At 41.8% G+C, this 20111-nt stretch overlaps 1 protein-coding gene across 4 annotated transcripts in view; it reads right to left on the reverse strand.

Moving 5' to 3' along the window:
- Positions 1-20111, reverse strand: part of Fatp1 (Fatty acid transport protein 1) — a 186391-nt gene that overhangs the window by 158619 nt on the left and 7661 nt on the right. For all 4 annotated transcript variants that reach the window (XM_071677795.1, XM_071677794.1, XM_071677792.1 and 1 more), the window contains exon 2: positions 7829-8040. In XM_071677795.1, coding sequence (XP_071533896.1) covers positions 7829-7989 — 161 coding nt within the window. In that variant the 5' untranslated portion in view covers positions 7990-8040. The remainder of the gene's footprint in view (positions 1-7828; positions 8041-20111) is intronic.

Genomic DNA, 20111 nt, shown 5'->3' on the forward strand with positions numbered 1-20111 from the left:
GGAGTTCCATCTCGAACACTTACAATCCTAAAACCTCTTGACTTTATGTTTGCTGTCCGCATTAACCATGTCCTCAGTCAATCTGTTTCCTTCACCCACAACTCATACTATATAATCATTTCTGTGCATCATATAGCAACATCAACTGCTCAGCTCCAATTTACCACTTGCACCCCCGCCCCTTTTACTTTTCTGACACGCAGGGAACATGGAGGTCGAAATCTTTCCCCCCACTCCAAGGCAGTTCCTAACCGTGACTTATTCACGGGCCACCCATGATCGAGAGCATAGGTTCGAATCCTGGTTACAGCAGTCCGTCCTCAGGAAACCCAGCTGTTCATCTAACCCTAGGGGTTGGTCGATGAAATGGGTACCTGGCTCAAGCTAGGATATATAACTGTGAATGGAATGAACCAGGGCATATGAAACGTTAGGGGCGAATCATGGAAAGGAATGCGGGGCCTGGATCTGGACACGGAGCTGTGGTTTCGGTGCATTACACACGAAAGCAAGAGACTGAGTGCGAACGAATGTGGTCTTTTTTGTCCGTTTTCCTGGCGCTACCTTGCTGAAGTAGGGGGTAGCGATGCTGTTTCCTGTGGGGCGAGGGAGCGCTAGGAATGGCTAGGAATGAATGAAGGCAAGCAAGTATGAATATGTACATGTGTATATAGGTATATGTCTGTGTATGCGTATGTATATGTGAGTGTATGGTCGAATATATATATATATATATATATATATATATATATATATATATATATATATATATATATATATATATATATATACTGGACATGATCTGGTACCGGACCGCTCAGCTCCGGACCTCCCCTTTATTCCCTGGGGATAGGGGAGAAAGAATACTTCCCACGTATTCCCTGCGTGTCGTAGAAGGCGACTAAAAGGGAAGGGAGCGGGGGCTGGAAATCCTCCCCTCTCGTTTTTTTTTTTTTTTTTTTTTTTTAATTTTCCAAAAGAAGTAACAGAGAAGAGGTCCAGGTGAGGATATTCCCTCAAAGGCCCAGTCCTCTGTTCTTAACGCTACCTCGCTATCGCGGGAAATAGCGAATAGTATGAAAAAAAAAAAAAAAAAAAAAAAAAAAAATATATATATATATATATATATATATATATATATATATATATATATATATATATATATATATATATTTTTTTTGCTTTGTCGCTGTCTCCCGCGTTTGCGAGGTAGCGCAAGGAAACAGACGAAAGAAATGGCCCAACCCACCCTCATACACATGTATATACATACGTCCACACACGCAAATATACATACCTACCACACAGCTTTCCATGGTTTACCCCAGACGCTTCACATGCCCTGATTTAATCCACTGACAGCACGTCAACCCCGGTATACCACATCGATCCAATTCACTCTATTCCTTGCCCTCCTTTCACCCTCCTACATGTTCAGATCCCGATCACACAAAATCTTTTTCACTTTATAAACTCAGTGACCAGCTTCTGCAGTTTCTCACATGAATCAGCCACCAGCGCTGAATCATCAGCGAACAACAACTGACTCACTTCCCAAGCTCTCTCATCCACAACAGACTGCATACTTGCCCCTCTTCCCAAAACTCTTGCATTCACCTCCCTAACAACCCCGTCAATAAACAAATTAAACAACCATGGTGACATCAAACACCCCTGCCGCAAACCTACATTCACTGAGAACCAATCACTTTCCTCTCTTCCTACACAAACACATGCCTTACATCCTCGATAAAAACTTTTCACTGCTTCTAACAACTTGCCTCCCACACCATATATTCTTAATACCTTCCACAGAGCATCTCTATCAACTCTATCATATGCCTTCTCCAGATCCATAAATGCTACATACAAATCCATTTGCTTTTCTAAGTATTTCTCACATACATTCTTCAAAGCAAACACCTGATCCACACATCCTCTACCACTTCTGAAACCACACTGCTCTTCCCCAATCTGATGCTCTGTACATGCCTTCACCCTCTCAATCAATACCCTCCCATATAATTTACCAGGAATACTCAACAAACTTATACCTCTGTAATTTGAGCACTCACTCTTATCCCCTTTGCCTTTGTACAATGGCACTATGCAAGCATTCCGCCAATCTGCAGGCACCTCACCATGAGTCATACATACATTAAATAACCTTACCAACCAGTCAATAATAGTCACCCCCTTTTTTAATCAATTCCACTGCAATACCATTCAAACCCGCTGCCTTGCTGGCTTTCATCTTCCGCAAAGCTTTTACTACCTCTTCTCTGTTTACCAAATCATTCTCTCTAACCCTCTCACTTTGCACACCACCTCGACCAAAACACCCTATATCTGCCGCTCTATCATCAAACACATTCAACAAACCTTTAAAATACTCACTCCATCTCCTTCTCACATCACCACTACTTGTTATCATCTCCCCATTAGCCCCCTTCACTGAAGTTCCCATTTGTTCCCTTGTCTTACGCACTTTATTTACCTCCTTCCAAAACATCTTTTTACTCTCCCCAAAATTTAATGATACTCTCTCACCCCAACTCTCATTTGCCCTCTTTTTCACCTCTTGTACCTTTCCCTTGACCTCCTGCCTCTTTCTTTTATACATCTCCCAATCATTTGCATTATTTCCCTGCAAAAATCGCCCAAATGCCTCTCTCTTCTCTTTCACTAATAACCTTACTTCTTCGTCCCACCACTCACTACCCTTTCTAATCCGCCTACCTCCCCATCTAACCTGCCACAAGCATCTTTTGCACAAGCCATCACTGCTTCCCTAAATACATCCCATTCCTCCACCACTCCCCTTACCTCCTTTGTTCTCACCTTTTTCTATTCTACACTCAGTCTCTCCTGGTACTTTCTCACACAAGTCTCCTTCCCAAGCTCACTTACTCTCACCACTCTTTTTACCCCAACATTCTCTCTTCTTTTCTGAAAACCTCTACAAATCTTCACCTTCGCCTCCACAAGATAATGATCAGACATCCCTCCAGTTGCACCTCTCAGCACATTAACATCCAGAAGTCTCTCTTTCACACACCTATCAATTAACACGTAATCCAATAACGTTCTCTGGCCATCTCTCCTACTTACATATGTATACTTATGTATATCTCTCTTTTTAAACCAGGTATTCCCAATCACCAGTCCTTTTTCAGCACATAAATCTACAAGCTTCTCACCATTTCCATTTACAACACTGAACACCCCAAGTACACCAATTATTCCCTCAACTGCCGCATTACTCACCTTTGCATTCAAATCACCCATCACTATAACCTGGTCTCTTGCATCAAAACTACTAACACACTCACTCAGCTGCTCCCAAAACACTTGCCTCTCATGATCTTTCTTCTCATGCCCAGGTGCATATGCACCAATACTCACCCATCTCTCTCCATCCACTTTCAGTTTTACCCATATCAATCTAAAGTTTACTTTCTTACACTCTATCACATACTCCCAACACTCCTGTTTCAGGAGTAGTGCTACTCCTTCCCTTGCTCTTGTCCTCTCACTAACCCCTGACTTTACTCCCAAGACATTCCCAAACCACTCTTCCCCTTTACCCTTGAGCTTTGTTTCACTCAGAGCCAAAACATCCAGGTTCCTTTCCTCAAACATACTACCTATCTCTCCTTTTTTCTCATCTTGGTTACATCCACAGACATTTAGACACCCAAATCTGAGCCTTTGAGGAGGATGAGCACTCCCTGTGTGACTCCTTCTGTTTCCCCTTTTAGAAAATTAAAATACAAGGAGGGGAAGGTTTCCAGCCCCCCGCTCCCGTCCCCTTTAGTCACCTTTTACAACACGTGAGGAATGCGTGGAAAGTATTCTTTCTTCCCTATCCCCAGGGATGTGTGGATCAGGTGTCTGCTTTAAGGAATGTATGTGAGGAATACTTAGAAAAGCAAATGGATTTATATGTAGCATTTATGGATCTGGAGAAGGCATATGATAGAGCTGATAGAGATGCTCTGTGGAAGGTATTAAGAATATATGGTGTGGGAGGCAAGTTGTTAGAAGCAGTGAAAAGTTTTTATTGAGGATGTAAGGCATGTGTACATGTAGGAAGAGACGAAAGTGATTGGTTCTCAGTAAATGTAGGTTTGTGGCAGGGGTGTGTGACGTCTCCATGGTTGTTTAATTTGTTTATTGATGGGGTTGTTAGGGAGGAGAATGCAAGAGTTTTGGAAAGAGGAGCAAGTATGCAGTCTGTTGTGGATGAGAGAGCTTGGGAAGTGAGTCAGTTGTTGTTCGCTGATGATACAGCACTGGTGGCTGATTTATGTGAGAAACTGCAGAAGCTGGTGACTGAGTATGGTAAAGTGTGTGAAAAAAGAAAGTTAAGAGTAAATGTGAATAAGAGCAAGGTTATTAGGTACAGTAGTGTTGAGGGACAAGTCAATTGGGAGGTAAGATTGAATGGAGAAAAACGGGAGGAAGTGAAGTGTTTTAGATATTTGGGAGTGGATTTGGCAGTGGATGGAACCATGGAAGCGGAAGTGAATCATAGGGTGGGGGAGGGGGTGAAAATTCTGGAAGCCTTGAAGAATATGTGGAAATCGAGAACATTATCTCATAAAGCAAAAATATGTATGTTTGAGGGAATAGTGGTTCCAACAATGTTGTATAGTTGCGAGGCGTGGGCTATGGATAGAGTTGTGCGGAGGAGGGTGGATGTGCTGGAAATGAGAAGTTTGAGGACAATATGTGGTGTGAGGTGGTTTGATCGAGTAAGTAGGGTAAGAGAGATGTGTAGTAACAAAAAGAGTGTGGTTGAGAGAGCAGAAGAGGGTGTTTTGAAATGGTTTGGTCACATGGAGAGAATGAGTGAGGAAAGATTGACAAAGAGGATATATGTGTCAGAGGTGGAGGGAACGAGGAGAAGTGGGAAACCAAATTGGAGGTGGAAAGATGGAGTGAAAAAGATTTTGAGTGACCGGGGCCTGAACATGCAGGAGGGTGAACGGCATGCAAGGAATAGAGTGAATTGGAACGATGTGGTATACTGGGGTCAATGTGCTATTAATGGATTGAACCAGGTCATGTGAAGCGTCTGGGGTAAACCATGGAAAGTTCTGTGGGGCCTGGATGTGGAAAGGGAGCTGTGGTTTTGGTGCATTATTACATGACAGCTAGAGACTGAGTGTGAACGAATGTGGCCTTTGTTATCTTCCGTAGCGCTACCTCACACACGAGGGGGGAGGGGGTTGTTATTCCATGTGTGGCGAGGTGGCGATGGGAATTAATAAAGGCAGACAGTATGAATTATGTAAATGTGTATATATGTATGTGTCTGTGTGTGTATATATATGTATACATTGAGATTTATAGGTATGTATATTTGTGTGTGTGGACGTGTATGCATATATATGTGTATGTGGGTGGGTTGGGCCATTCTTTCATCTGTTTCCTTGCGCTACCTCGCTAACGCAAGAGACAGTGACAAAGCAAAATAAATAATGAATAAAAATAATATATATATTTTTTTTATCATTTTCATTATCTTTAATTATTTATTATACTTTGTTGCTGTCTCCTGCGTTAGTGAGGTAACACAAGGAAACAGACGAAAGAATGGCCCAACCCACCCACATACACATGTATATACATACACTTTCATATACACACGCACATATACATGTCTATACATCTCAACATATACATATATATACGTACACAGATATATCCATATATACACCTGTACATACTTCATACTGTCTGCCCTTATTCATTCCCATCGCCACCCCACCACAAATGAAATAACAACCCCTCCCCCCGAATGTGCCCGAGGTAGCGCGAGGAAAAGACAACAAAGGCCACATTCGTTCACACTCAGTCTCTAGCTGTCATGTATAATGCACTGAAACCACAGCTCCCTTTCCACATCCAAGCCCCACAGAACTTTCCATGGTTTACCCCAGATGCATCACATGCCCTGGTTCAATCCACTGACAGCACGTCAACCCCAGTATACCACATCGTTCCAATTCACTCTATTCCTTGAATGCCATTCACCCTCCTGCATGTTCAGGCCCTGATCACTCAAAATCTTTTTCACTCCATCTTTCCACCTCCAATTTGGTCTCCCACTTCTCATTCCTCCACCTCTGACACATATATCCTCTTTGTCAATCTTTCCTCACTCATTCTCTCCATGTGACCAAACCATTTCAATACACCCTCTTCTGCTCTCAACCACACTCTTTTTATTACCACACATCTCTCTTACCCTTTCATTACTTACTCGATCAAACCACCTCACGCCACATATTGTCCTCAGACATCTCATTTCCAACACATCCACCCTCCTCCGGAGAGCCCAATCTATAGCCCACACCTCGCAACCATATTACATTGTTGGAACCACTATTCCTTCAAACATACCCATTTTTGCTTTCCAAGATAATGTTCTTGCCTTCCACACATTCTTCAACGCTCCCAGAACCTTTGCCCCTTCCCTCACCCTCTGACTCACTTCCGCTTCCATGGTTCCATCCACTGCCAAATCCACTCCTAGATATCTAAAACACTTCACCTCCTCCAGTTTTTCTCCATTCAAACTTACCTCCCAACTGACTTGTCCCTCAACCCATTATTCACATTTCTGATACTAGTTTTCATATGTCCTGGATCACTTTAAAAATTTTTGTAACAATTATTTTAGTTGTGGGATTTCAAATATATACTTACTAAACTATGGCATCATTTGTTAAAGCTTACCATACCAACTTTTCTGATCTTCCACCCACACAGCTAACATTCTAAAACTTTTTTCCACCAATCATTTCCTCACTCACTATGTAATATTAACTGGGAGTGAGCATGACTGACTAAAAAGGCTTTAAATTCTGTAAGCATTGCACACAATTCACTATATGGCAGAATGACCTTATACAGTAAGTACTACATGCATACTAGAGGGAAGTTTGCTGCACTTCTTAGGATTCAATGTCATACACTCAATATGAAACAAGTAGTGAACATAATATTCGAGCTCACCTCTTTGAGTGTACGCCATACCTTTTATACATTGAGTTTACAGATATAAATTCTATTAATTTGTGAACCTGTTCATGGCAAACTCACAGAAAATTAGGGAAACACATTCATTTGAGCAAAAGAAGTACAAAATCAATTTGGATTATCAGATACATTAAATGTTATGCTTATTTTACTTAAATGATTATATAAGTATAATGTACATTCAATGAGCATGTGGTATGACTAGATGTAATAAAGCAAGACATGAGGGAGTGTATGAGAGATGTGGTATGAGGGAATGCAAAGGGAATGAATTGTGTTGTAAAAGAGTGGGTGAAACATAATACTTTGAGGTGGTTTAGGCTTGTGGAAAGAATGCAACATGGAGAGTTTAAAGGAAGAGTGTATGACAGCACAATTAAAGGGGTTGATGTGAGGAAGGCCACCTGTGACATGGGGAATAGAGTGGGAGAGTACTAAAAGGAGAGAAATGTTGGAATAACATGAGAAATGATGTATGCAAGGGAGGCATATAAGGACAGGGATAAGAAAAGAGACTTTTGCTAGGCCAATCCGTTGATGGGAGTTACCAGAGGCAAAAGGGTCAGAGATATAGACAGATAGAATGTATATATTCAATTCAACTTGATCCCCATCCAACATGCTCCAGAACATCTACTGTGAAACTATAACAAGTATGAACTGAAGTAATTCTCACTTAAACTCATGAAAAATTATACCAAAAACTAAAAGGAACCAAGGTTAACTTCTTATGCAAGTACAATGAATTTACATTCATAATACACTCAACTGTACTCACCTGCAGTCCCTAGGAAATGTTTTCTGTATCTGCCAGAGGGTCGTGGAGCCCCCAAGACCAATATAAAGAGCAAATGTGAAAGACCCTATCATGTAAGTGTCGAGCTGTGTGGTATACCAAAGGGCACTGGCCACACCTACAGCTACAGCTGATGGCCACATGATGCACAAACTTGCCAACTCAGCAGCAACTTGTGACCAGCTTCACACAGTCTGCAGGGAAGATACAATATCCTCAGAATAATTCATCAGTATTAAACAATTTTTCTTTTCTTTCATACTTGACTGCGGTTTACTGCATTGGCAAGGTAGCATCAAGAATAGATGAAGGAAGGCTGCATCTGCTCACAGCCATTCTCTAGCTGTCATTTGTAATGCACCAAAATCATCATTCCCTACCCACAGCCAGGTCCAGACCTTCCCATGGTTTAACCTGGATGTTTCACATCCCTTGGTTTAGTCCACTAACAGCATGTCAACCCTGTATATCGTGGTCCAATTCATCAATAAAATGCATGCCTTTCACCCACTGTTTCTGTCCTTGAATATATCTATATCTATACCTTATATCATATTATTACTATACATGTTCACCATCTCCCGCATCAGAAGGTAGTGCCAGGAAACAGATGAAGAATGGCCCAACCACTCATATACAAATATACATACATAAATGCTTACACACGCACATATACATACATATACATATCAATGTATACATACATATACATACACTGATGTAAACATACACACACATGTACATATTCATATTTTCATGCATTCCTGGTGCTACCCTGCTCCACAGGAAACAGCATCGCTACCCCCCTGCTTCAGCAAGGTAGCGCCAGGACAACAGACAAAAAGGCCGTATTCATTCACACTCAGTCTCTAGCTGTCATGTGTAATGCAATGAAACCACAGCTCCCTATCCACATCCAGGCCCCACAGACCTTTCCATGGTCCACCCCAGACACTTCACATGCCCTGGTTCAGTCCACTGGCAGCCCATTGACCCCAATACAACACATCGTTCCAATTCACTCTATTCTTTGCATGCCTCTCACTCTGCTGTATGTTCCGGCCCCAATCACTCAAAATCTTTTTCACTCCATCCTTCCACCTCCAATTTGGTCTTGTGCTTCTTCTTGTTCCCCCACCTCTGAAACATCTTGCTATTATTCACATTAATTCTCAACTTTCTCCTTTCAAATGCTTTTCCAAACTCAGTTACCAACTTCTGCAGTTTCTCACTTGATCAGTCAATAGAGCTGTATCATCAGCGAAAAACAACTGACTCACTTCCTAAGCCCTCTCATCCAGAACAGACTGCATACTCGCCCCTGTCTCCAAAACTCTTGCATTTACCTCGCTAACCATCCCATCCATATACAAATTAAACAGCCATAGGGACATCACACACCCCTGCCGCAAACCAAACCTTCACTGGGAACCAATCACTCTCCTCTCTTCCTACTCATACACATGCCTTACATCACTGCTTCTAGAAACTTGCCTCCCACACCCACAGTGATAAAATCATGTCCATTACATGTTTCTGCTCTATGATGAAAGTCTTTTGTCTAATTCTGATGTGTATGCTGGGTGTCCAAAAACAAAATCCTATTATTTTCTTGTAAAGCCTATCTTTAACTTCTACAAAGTAATTCAGCACAAGATTAAGATGAGCTTCCACAAGCAGCAAAATACCTCTGTCAACTTTTTATTACCCCATCACTGTTGAATAGTGCACTCTGAAACTGCGACAAATCAACTGGCTAAGATACTTGCCATGGTTTCTTGGTCTTGAACTTAGTCACTGTTTTCCATTATTAATGACTTGCTTCTTACATACTTACAAAAAGTCTTCTGGGTTTCTTTTCAGTCTTTAGTAATATATACTTCAACAGTGATGTATATTTTGACAATGCTTTAGTTTTTATTTGCACATTTAAGCGACATCCTCTATCATGCTAGTGATTACTGTTCTCTTTCAGCTTCTTGAGCATTATATTTTCCTTGACAAAAAGCAGTTCTTCATCTAACTGGTTCCCAAATTTGGCTAAGCTCTGAAAAATGACCATCATCAGTGTACTGGCACACATGTTCCCTCAACTACTCTCAATGTCTTACTGAACTTTTCCAGGGATAAATCCACATCCTTTTCATTGATGTTGTCAACCTTGCTTATTGTGTTAAGAGCAAAGCAATCATTACTCTTTAATGAAAATTACTGCAGGGTGTGTATTTTGACAGTTGCTAGTGATTAGCAAGGGTTCTGCATTTTTGTCCACATACCAAAAATCCATCTATATAAAGAGACCCCTTATATGACTAGCAACTACAATTAACATCAGGAAATAATCTCCAAGAGTCAGTTACCCATATAAAGGGCATGGGAACAGAATGGCTTGTTTGAATAATCCAGCGGTGATGGTAGATAAGGAACAAAGATGGACAAATATAATAAGCCAAGCATGCATGGCATGCCAAATCTAAATGTCTGAAGGGTTATTTACCAGATTTTTCCTTTATTTTGACTTCTTGATACTTCCCAGTAAACTATTAAACTATTTCTATAATTTTTCAAGATGTCAAAATACCATCATCTGAGAGATCATTATACACCATATGTAAATGTCTATACAACAAAAAATAATGGTTATTTTATCTAATCTTCTCCTTTCTTAAACTTTTCTTGATCTTTTTTTTCTTTCAAACTATTCGCCATTTCCCGCGTTAGTGAGGTAGCGTTAAGAACAGAGGACTGGGCCTTTGAGGGAATATCCTCACCTGGCCCCCTTCTCTGTTCCTTCTTTTGGAAAATTAAAAAAAAAAAAAAAAAGAGAGGGGAGGATTTCCAGCCCCCCGCTCCCTCCCCTTTTAGTCGCCTTCTACGACACGCAGGGAACACGTGGGAAGTATTCTTTCTCCTATATTCCCTATAAATCATTTTCCCCTTTCTTTAACTTTTCTTGATATTCCCTATAAATCATTAAAACAGAAAAAATTTCAGTCATTCCTGAGAGTCCTGCCAGAGCAATCATCAACTGTTAATTGAGGGTTAAATTTGCATTAAAATCTCCTATTGCTTCATGACTCACAGTACTGAAAGTTACCTCAAAATTTCCTTCAACCATGGCATCTTAGACAAGATCTTCAACTGCAGCTTGAACTCAACTGAGGAGGTTCCTCAATTAATTGTATCAGAGAAATATCAAGCAGGTTCAGGTAGAGTCCATGAGGGAACTACTGGAAAGGGATTCTCCTCACTCCCATATCAGTGTTAAAATCTCCAATTCAGATAAGTTTATTAAAAATTCTGAATGAAGCCTTTCACATAAAAACACAAGAACTAAACACTGTACCAGTACAAAGGTACTACACTGTGGCCATTTTATCCTGTACTCTACATCACACATTATACCCACAACAAAAAGTATATGGTGTCTAATAGCTAATTCCAACAAGATAGACCAAAAACAGTGAGCATCATGCATTGTGAATGCTTGTAACAAACAATACAGTCATCAGCATTCAATATCCTCAACTTAATAAGCCAGACAGTGAACATCATACATGCCACAACATAACACATGTGTAACTATCATTTGACATACCCATCACAATACATCATTTGACAGAGAAAATAAATAAAACTCTCAACCTTATCAATATGGTCTTGATTACCTTGAGGACACAGCTCCTTCAAGCTAAGTGCCTCTTCATTCACTATCTGATGTACTGAGTGAAATGTATACTCTGCAGGTTTGTATTTGTAAAGTACATGTTTTAAGACTGTATAGAGCACTGCATCATAAAAGAAAAATGGATACCCGACAGTATTATCATGAAAAATACCAAATGTCAAAAAACTGTCACAGTTCTGGAGTTCAATTAATCTCATAACTGTAGCAATTATTTTCAGTACAAAATAAAAAATCATCCCATCTTTTACATCTATATACACTTTTCAACTTTGTAAGTAGGATGAACCTTTCTGGGGAAGGTGAGTTTACAAAGACGTGTAATGTCGCCATGGAAGTTTAATCTCTTCATGTACATGGTGGAAAGAGAGGTAAATAAGAGGGTACTGGTGTGAGGGGCATTTCTGTAGATGGCTGGGGATATGGGGTATACGGAAGGTGTATCAACTACTGTTTGAAGATGACTCAGATTTGGCGCAGATTTCAGAGTTTTCTTCATGTATTGGGTGGAGATTGAGATAAATGTGAAGGTACTGAAGTGATGGGCATGTCTATGGTGCACTGGGACATGGGGTTAACAGAACGTGAATTAACTACTGTATGAAGGTGACACAGGTTTGCCAGCACATTTCAGACAAAAACTCCAGAGGGTGGTGTCAGAGTCTGTTTGAAAGAAAAGAGCTGAGAATAAGTGAGAACAAAAGTAAGGTATGAAGGTACTGCAGGGGTAAGAGATGATGGTCTGAGTTTGTTTAAATGTGGTGGACCCTGAGGAAGTGGAACACTTTAGGTACTGTACCTGGTAGTGGACATGCTAGCAGATTATCTATGGGGGATGGAGTGAGTAACAGGGTGGGGGTCAAGGTTCTGGATGGAAGGGGAGACCAGCATCCTTAGGGCAAAGATGATGAGGATGATATGTAATATGATATGGGATGACTGTCTACAGAATGACCATGTCAAAGAGAGGTATGGTAGTAAACATGATCAGTCTTAGAGTATGCCTGTGATGAAATGGTTCAGGCATAGTGACGGATGACTGAAAAATGACAGATTAAGTGAATCAATTTGCCGGACGTAAAGGGTGCAAAGGCAAGGAAATGATCAAGATGATAGGATGGGGTGAAGACGGTTTCCAGGTATCAGAACCTGAACTTTCTGGGGACCAAGAGGCATGCACTGGCTAGAATGAAATGTACTCTCAGTGGACTAAATCAGGGAGTAATAAACACTAATGAGAAACCATGGAGTAATCTGTAAAGCTTGACTGAGAAGAGCATACTCCATTTTCAGTACATTTCAAACCAGAGCTTAAAGTTGAAAGAGTGCAAATGAGTTACACAGATACACAGACCACATACACCATGGTTCTTTTCTTCCTGAGAGTGTCTTGCTTGGTCATAAGACATAGAGGAGGAGGAGGAGGAGGAGGGGGGACTAATTATAGGGTGGTTGGGAAGAGGTCTAGGGCTGTTGTAAAGAAATGGGTGCCAAGCATACTGAGGTAAGACTGTATTGAGAGGATTTTTGCTTCATTGTTTGATGTATATACATTCTTTTCTTTCTTTTTTCAAACTTGCCTCCCATACCATAACATTAAGACCTTCCACAAGGCATCTCTATGAATCCTATAATAGGCTTTCTCCAGATCCATGAATGCAACATATAAATCCATGGTTCTCTAAGTATTTATCACACACATTCTTTAAAGCAAACACCTGATCCACACATCTGAAACCAAACTGTTCCTCCCTAATCTGATGCTCTATACATGCTTTCATCTCACCCTCTCAATCATTATTCTCCCATAAAACTTACCACTTACACTTGACAACAATATATCTCTGTAGTTTAAACATTTATGTTCTCTTAAACAATTAAATATAACACCCTACATCAGCATGGTAGCACCAAGAAACGGACGAAAAAAGGCCACATCTGCTCACACTCACTCTCTAGCTGTCATGTCTGGGGTGAACCATGGATATGGATAGGGAGCTGTGGTCTTGGTGCATTACACATGACAGACAGAGACAGTGTGAGCAGATGTAGCCATTTTTTGTCAGTTTCCTGGTGCTGCCATGCTGACATGGAGTGGCACTGGAAATGGATGAAGGCAAGTGAATATGAATATGTACATGTCTATATATGTATGTGTGTGTTTATATATGTATGTATATATGTATATGTACACGTGTTTATTTTATTTTTTTATTATACTTTGTCGCTGTCTCCCGCGTTTGCGAGGTAGCGCAAGGAAACAGACGAAAGAAATGGCCCACCCCCCCCATACACATGTATATACATACGTCCACACACGCAAATATACATACCTACACAGCTTTCCATGGTTTACCCCAGACGCTTCACATGCCTTGATTCAATCCACTGACAACACGTCAACCCGGGTATACCACATCGCTCCAATTCACTCTATTCCTTGCCCTCCTCTCACTCTCCTGCATGTTCAGGCCCCGATCACACAAAATCTTTTTCACTCCATCTTTCCACCTCCAATTTGGTCTCCCTCTTCTCCTCGTTCCCTCCACCTCCGACACATATATCCTCTTGGTCAATCTTTCCTCACTCATTCTCTCCATGTGCCCAAACCACTTCAAAACACCCTCTTCTGCTCTCTCAACCACGCTCTTTTTATTTCCACACATCTCTCTTACCCTTACGTTACTCACTCGATCAAACCACCTCACACCACACATTGTCCTCAAACATCTCATTTCCAGCACATCCATCCTCCTGCGCACAACTCTATCCATAGCCCACGCCTCACAACCATACAACATTGTTGGAACCACTATTCCTTCAAACACACCCATTTTTGCTTTCTGAGATAATGTTCTCGACTTCCACACATTCTTCAAGGCCCCCAGAATTTTCGCCCCCTCCCCCACCCTATGATCCACTTCCGCTTCCATGGTTCCATCCGCTGACAGATCCACTCCCAGATATCTAAAACACTTCACTTCCTCCAGTTTTTCTCCATTCAAACTCACCTCCCAATTGACTTGACCCTCAACCCTACTGTACCTAATAACCTTGCTCTTATTCACATTTACTCTTAACTTTCTTCTTCCACACACTTTACCAAACTCAGTCACCAGCTTCTGCAGTTTCTCACATGAATCAGCCACCAGCGCTGTATCATCAGCGAACAACAACTGACTCACTTCCCAAGCTCTCTCATCCCCAACAGACTTCATACTTGCCCCTCTTTCCAAAACTCTTGCATTTACCTCCCTAACAACCCCATCCATAAACAAATTAAACAACCATGGAGACATCACACACCCCTGCCGCAAACCTACATTCACTGAGAACCAATCACTTTCCTCTCTTCCTACACGTACACATGCCTTACATCCTCGATAAAAACATTTCACTGCTTCTAACAACTTTCCTCCCACACCATATATTATTAATACCTTCCACAGAGCATCTCTATCAACTCTATCATATGCCTTCTCCAGATCCATAAATGCTACATACAAATCCATTTGCTTTTCTAAGTATTTCTCACATACATTCTTCAAAGCAAACACCTGATCCACACATCCTCTACCACTTCTGAAACCACACTGCTCTTCCCCAATCTGATGCTCTGTACATGCCCTCACCCTCTCAATCAATACCCTCCCATATAATTTACCAGGAATACTCAACAAACTTATACCTCTGTAATTTGAGCACTCACTCTTATCCCCTTTGCCTTTGTACAATGGCACTATGCACGCATTCCGCCAATCCTCAGGCACCTCACCATGAGTCATACATACATTAAATAACCTTACCAACCAGTCAACAATACAGTCACCCCCTTTTTTAATAAATTCCACTGCAATACCATCCAAACCTGCTGCCTTGCCGGCTTTCATCTTCCGCAAAGCTTTCACTACCTCTTCTCTGTTTACCAAATCATTTTCCCTAACCCTCTCACTTTGCACACCACCTCGACCAAAACACCCTATATCTGCCACTCTATCATCAAACACATTCAACAAACCTTCAAAATACTCACTCCATCTCCCTCTCACATCACCACTACTTGTTATCACCTCCCCATTTGCGCCCTTCACTGAAGTTCCCATTTGCTCCCTTGTCTTACGCACTTTATTTACCTCCTTCCAGAACATCTTTTTATTCTCCCTAAAATTTAATGATACTCTCTCACCCCAACTCTCATTTGCCCTTTTTTTCACCTCTTGCACATTTCTCTTGACCTGTCTCTTTCTTTTATACATCTCCCACTCAATTGCATTTTTTCCCTGCAAAAATCGTCCAAATGCCTCTCTCTTCTCTTTCACTAATACTCTTACTTCTTCATCCCACCACTCACTACCCTTTCTAATCAACCCACCTCCCACTCTTCTCATGCCACAAGCATCTTTTGCGCAATCCATCACTGATTCCCTAAATACATACCATTCCTCCCCCACTCCCCTTGCTTCCATTGTTCTCACCTTTTTCCATTCTGTACTCAGTCTCTCCTGGTACTTCCTCACACAGGTCTCCTTCTCAAGCTCACTTACTCTCACCACCCTCTTCACCCCAACATTCACTCTTCTTTTCTGAAAACCCATACAAATCTTCACCTTAGCCTCCACAAGATAATGATCAGACATCCCTCCAGTATGTTATTTATTTATTATTTTATTTTGCTTTGTCGCTGTCTCCCGCGTTAGCGAGGTAGCACAAGGAAACAGACGAAAGAATGGCCCAACCCACCCACATACACATGTATATACATACACGTCCACACACGCAAATATACATACCTATACATCTCAATATACACACACAGACATATACATATATACACATGTACATAATTCATACTGTCTGCCTTTATTTGTTCCCATCGCCAGCTCGCCACACATGGAATAACAACCCCCTCCCCCCTCATGTGTGCGAGGTAGCGCTAGGAAAAGACACCAAAGGCCCCATTCATTCACACTCAGTCTCTAGCTGTCATGTAATAATGCACCGAAACCACAGCTCCCTTTCCACATCCAGGCCCCACACAACTTTCCATGGTTTACCCTAGACGCTTCACATGCCCTGGTTCAATCCATTGACAGCACGTCGACCCCGGTATACCACATCGTTCCAATTCACTCTATTCCTTGCACGCCGTTCACCCTCCTGCATGTTCAGGCCCCGATCACTCAAAATCTTTTTCACTCCATCTTTCCACCTCCAATTTGGTCTCCCACTTCTCCTCGTTCCCTCCACCTCTGACACATATATCCTCTTGGTCAATCTTTCCTCACTCATTCACTCCATGTGGCCAAACCATTTCAAAACACCCTCTTCTGCTCTCTCAACCACACTCTTTTTTATTTCCACACATCTCTCTTACCCTTACATTACTTACGCGATCAAACCACCTCACACCACATATTGTCCTCAAACATCTCATTTCCAGCACATCCACCCTTCTGCGCACAACTCTATCCATAGCCCACACCTCGCAACCATACAACATTGTTGGAACCACTATTCCTTCAAACATACCCATTTTTGCTTTCCGAGATAATGTTCCCGACTTCCAAACATTCTCCAAGCCTCCCAGAATTTTCGCCCCCTTCCCCACCCTATGATTCACTTCCGCTTCCATGGTTCCATCTGCTGCCAGATCCACTCCCAGATATCTAAAACACTTTACTTCCTCCAGTTTTTCTCCATTCAAACTTACCTCCCAACTGACTTGACCCTCAACCCAACTGTACCTAATAACCTTGCTCTTATTCACATTTACTCTTAACTTTCTTCTTTCACACACTTTACCAAACTCAGTCACCAGCTTCTGCAGTTTCTCACATGAATCAGCCACCAGCGCTGTATCATCAGCGAACAACAACTGACTCACTTCCCAAGCTCTCTCATCCACAACAGACTGCATACTCACCCCTCTTTCCAAAACCCTTGCATTCACCTCCCTAACAACCCCATCCATAAACAAATTAAACAACCACGGAGACATCACACACCCCTGCCGCAAACCTACATTCACTGAGAACCAGTCACTTTCCTCTCTTCCCACACGTACACATGCCTTACATCCTCGATAAAAACTTTTCACTGCTTCTAACAACTTGCCTCCCACACCATATATTCTTAGTACCTTGCACAGAGCATCTCTATCAACGCTATCATATGCCTTCTCCAGATCCATAATTTTTTTTTTTTTTTGCTTTGTCGCTGTCTCCCGCGTTTGCGAGGTAGCGCAAGGAAACAGACGAAAAAAATGGCCCAACCCACCCCCATACACATGTATATACATACATCCACACACGCAAATATACATACCTACACATCTTTCCATGGTTTACCCCAGACGCTTCACATGCCCTGATTCAATCCACTGACAGCACGTCAACCCCGGTATACCACATCGATCCAATTCACTCTATTCCTTGCCCTCCTTTCACTCTCCTGCATGTTCAGGCCATGATCACACAAAATCTTTTTCACTCCATCTTTCCACCTCCAATTTGGTCTCCCACTTCTCCTCGTTCCCTCCACCTCCGACACATATATCCTCTTGGTCAATCTTTCCTCACTCATTCTCTCCATGTGCCCAAACCATTTCAAAACACCCTCTTCTGCTCTCTCAACCACGCTCTTTTTATTTCCACACATCTCTCTTACCCTTACGTTACTTACTCGATCAAACCACCTCACACCACACATTGTCCTCAAACATCTCATTTCCAGCACATCCATCCTCCTGCGCACAACTCTATCCATAGCCCACGCCTCGCAACCATACAACATTGTTGGAACCACTATTCCTTCAAACATACCCATTTTTGCTTTCCAAGATGATGTTCTCGACTTCCACACATTCTTCAAGGCTCCCAGGATTTTCGCCCCCTCCCCCACCCTATGATCTACTTCCGCTTCCATGGTTCCATCCGCTGCCAGATCCACTCCCAGATATCTAAAACACTTTACTTCCTCCAGTTTTTCTCCATTTAAACTTACCTCCCAACTGACTTGACCCTCAACCCATAAATGCCACATACAAATCCATTTGTTTTTCTAAGTATTTCTCACATACATTCTTCAAAGCAAACACCTGATCCACACATCTTCTACCACTTCTGAAACCACTCTGCTCTTCCCCAATCTGATGCTCTGTACATGCCTTTACCCTCTCAATCAATACCCTCCCATATAATTTACCAGGAATACTTAACAAACTTATACCTCTGTAATTTGAGCACTCACTCTTATCCCCTTTGCCTTTGTACAATGGCACTATGCAAGCATTCCGCCAATCCTCAGGCACCTCACCATGAGTCATACATACATTAAATAACCTTACCAACCAGTCAACAATAGAGTCACCCCCTTTTTTAATAAATTCCACTGCAATACCATCCAAACCTGCTGCCTTGCCGGCTTTCATCTTCCGTAAAGCTTTTACTACCTCTTCTCTATTTACCAAATCATTTTCCCTAACCCTCTCACTTTGCACACCACCTCAACCAAAACACCCTATATCTGCCAATCTATCATCAAACACATTCAACAAACCTTCAAAATACTCACTCCATCTCCTTCTCACATCACCACTACTTGTTATCACCTCCCCATTAGCCCCCTTCACTAAAGTTCCCATTTGCTCCCTTGTCTTACGCACTTTATTTACCTCCTTCCAAAACATCTTTTTATTCTCCCTGAAATTTAATGATACTCTCTCACCCCAACTCTCATTTGCCCTCTTTTTCACCTCTTGCACCTTTCTCTTGACCTCCTGCCTCTTTCTTTTATACCTCTCCCACTCATTTGCATTTTTTCCCTGCAAAAATCATCCAAATGCCTCTCTCTTCTCTTTCACTAATAATCTTACTTCTTCATCCCACCACTCACTACCTTTTCTAATCAACCCACTTTCCACGTTTCTCATGCCACAAGCATCTTTTGCGCAAGCCATCACTGCTTCCCTAAATAAATCCCATTCCTCCCCCATTCCCCTTACCTCCTTTGTTCTCACCTTTTTCCATTCTGTACTCAGTCTCTCCTGGTACTTCCTCACACAAGTCTCCTTCCCAAGCTCACTTACTCTCACCACTCTCTTCACCCCAACATTCTCTCTTCTTTTCTGAAAACCCCCACAAATCTTCACCTTCGCCTCCACAAGACAATGATCAGACATCCCTCCAGTTGCACCTCTCAGCACATTAACATCCAAAAGTCTCTCTTTCACACACCTATCAATTAACACGTAATCCAATAATGCTCTCTGGCCATCTCTCCTACTTACATACGTATACTTATGTATATCTCGCTTTTTAAACCAGGTATTCCCAATCACCAGTCCTTTTTCAGCACATAAATCTACAAGCTCTTCACCATTTCCATTTACAACACTGAACACTCCATGTATACCAATTATTCCCTCAACTGCCGCATTACTCACCTTTGCATTCAAATCACCCATCACTATAACCCGGTCTTGTGCATCAAAACCACTAACACACTCATTCAGCTGCTCCCAAAACACTTGCCTCTCATGATCTTTCTTCTCATGCCCAGGTGCATATGCACCAATAATCA

This window comes from Panulirus ornatus, chromosome 26 (genome assembly GCF_036320965.1).
Source record: "Panulirus ornatus isolate Po-2019 chromosome 26, ASM3632096v1, whole genome shotgun sequence".
Lineage (NCBI taxonomy): Eukaryota > Metazoa > Arthropoda > Malacostraca > Decapoda > Palinuridae > Panulirus > Panulirus ornatus.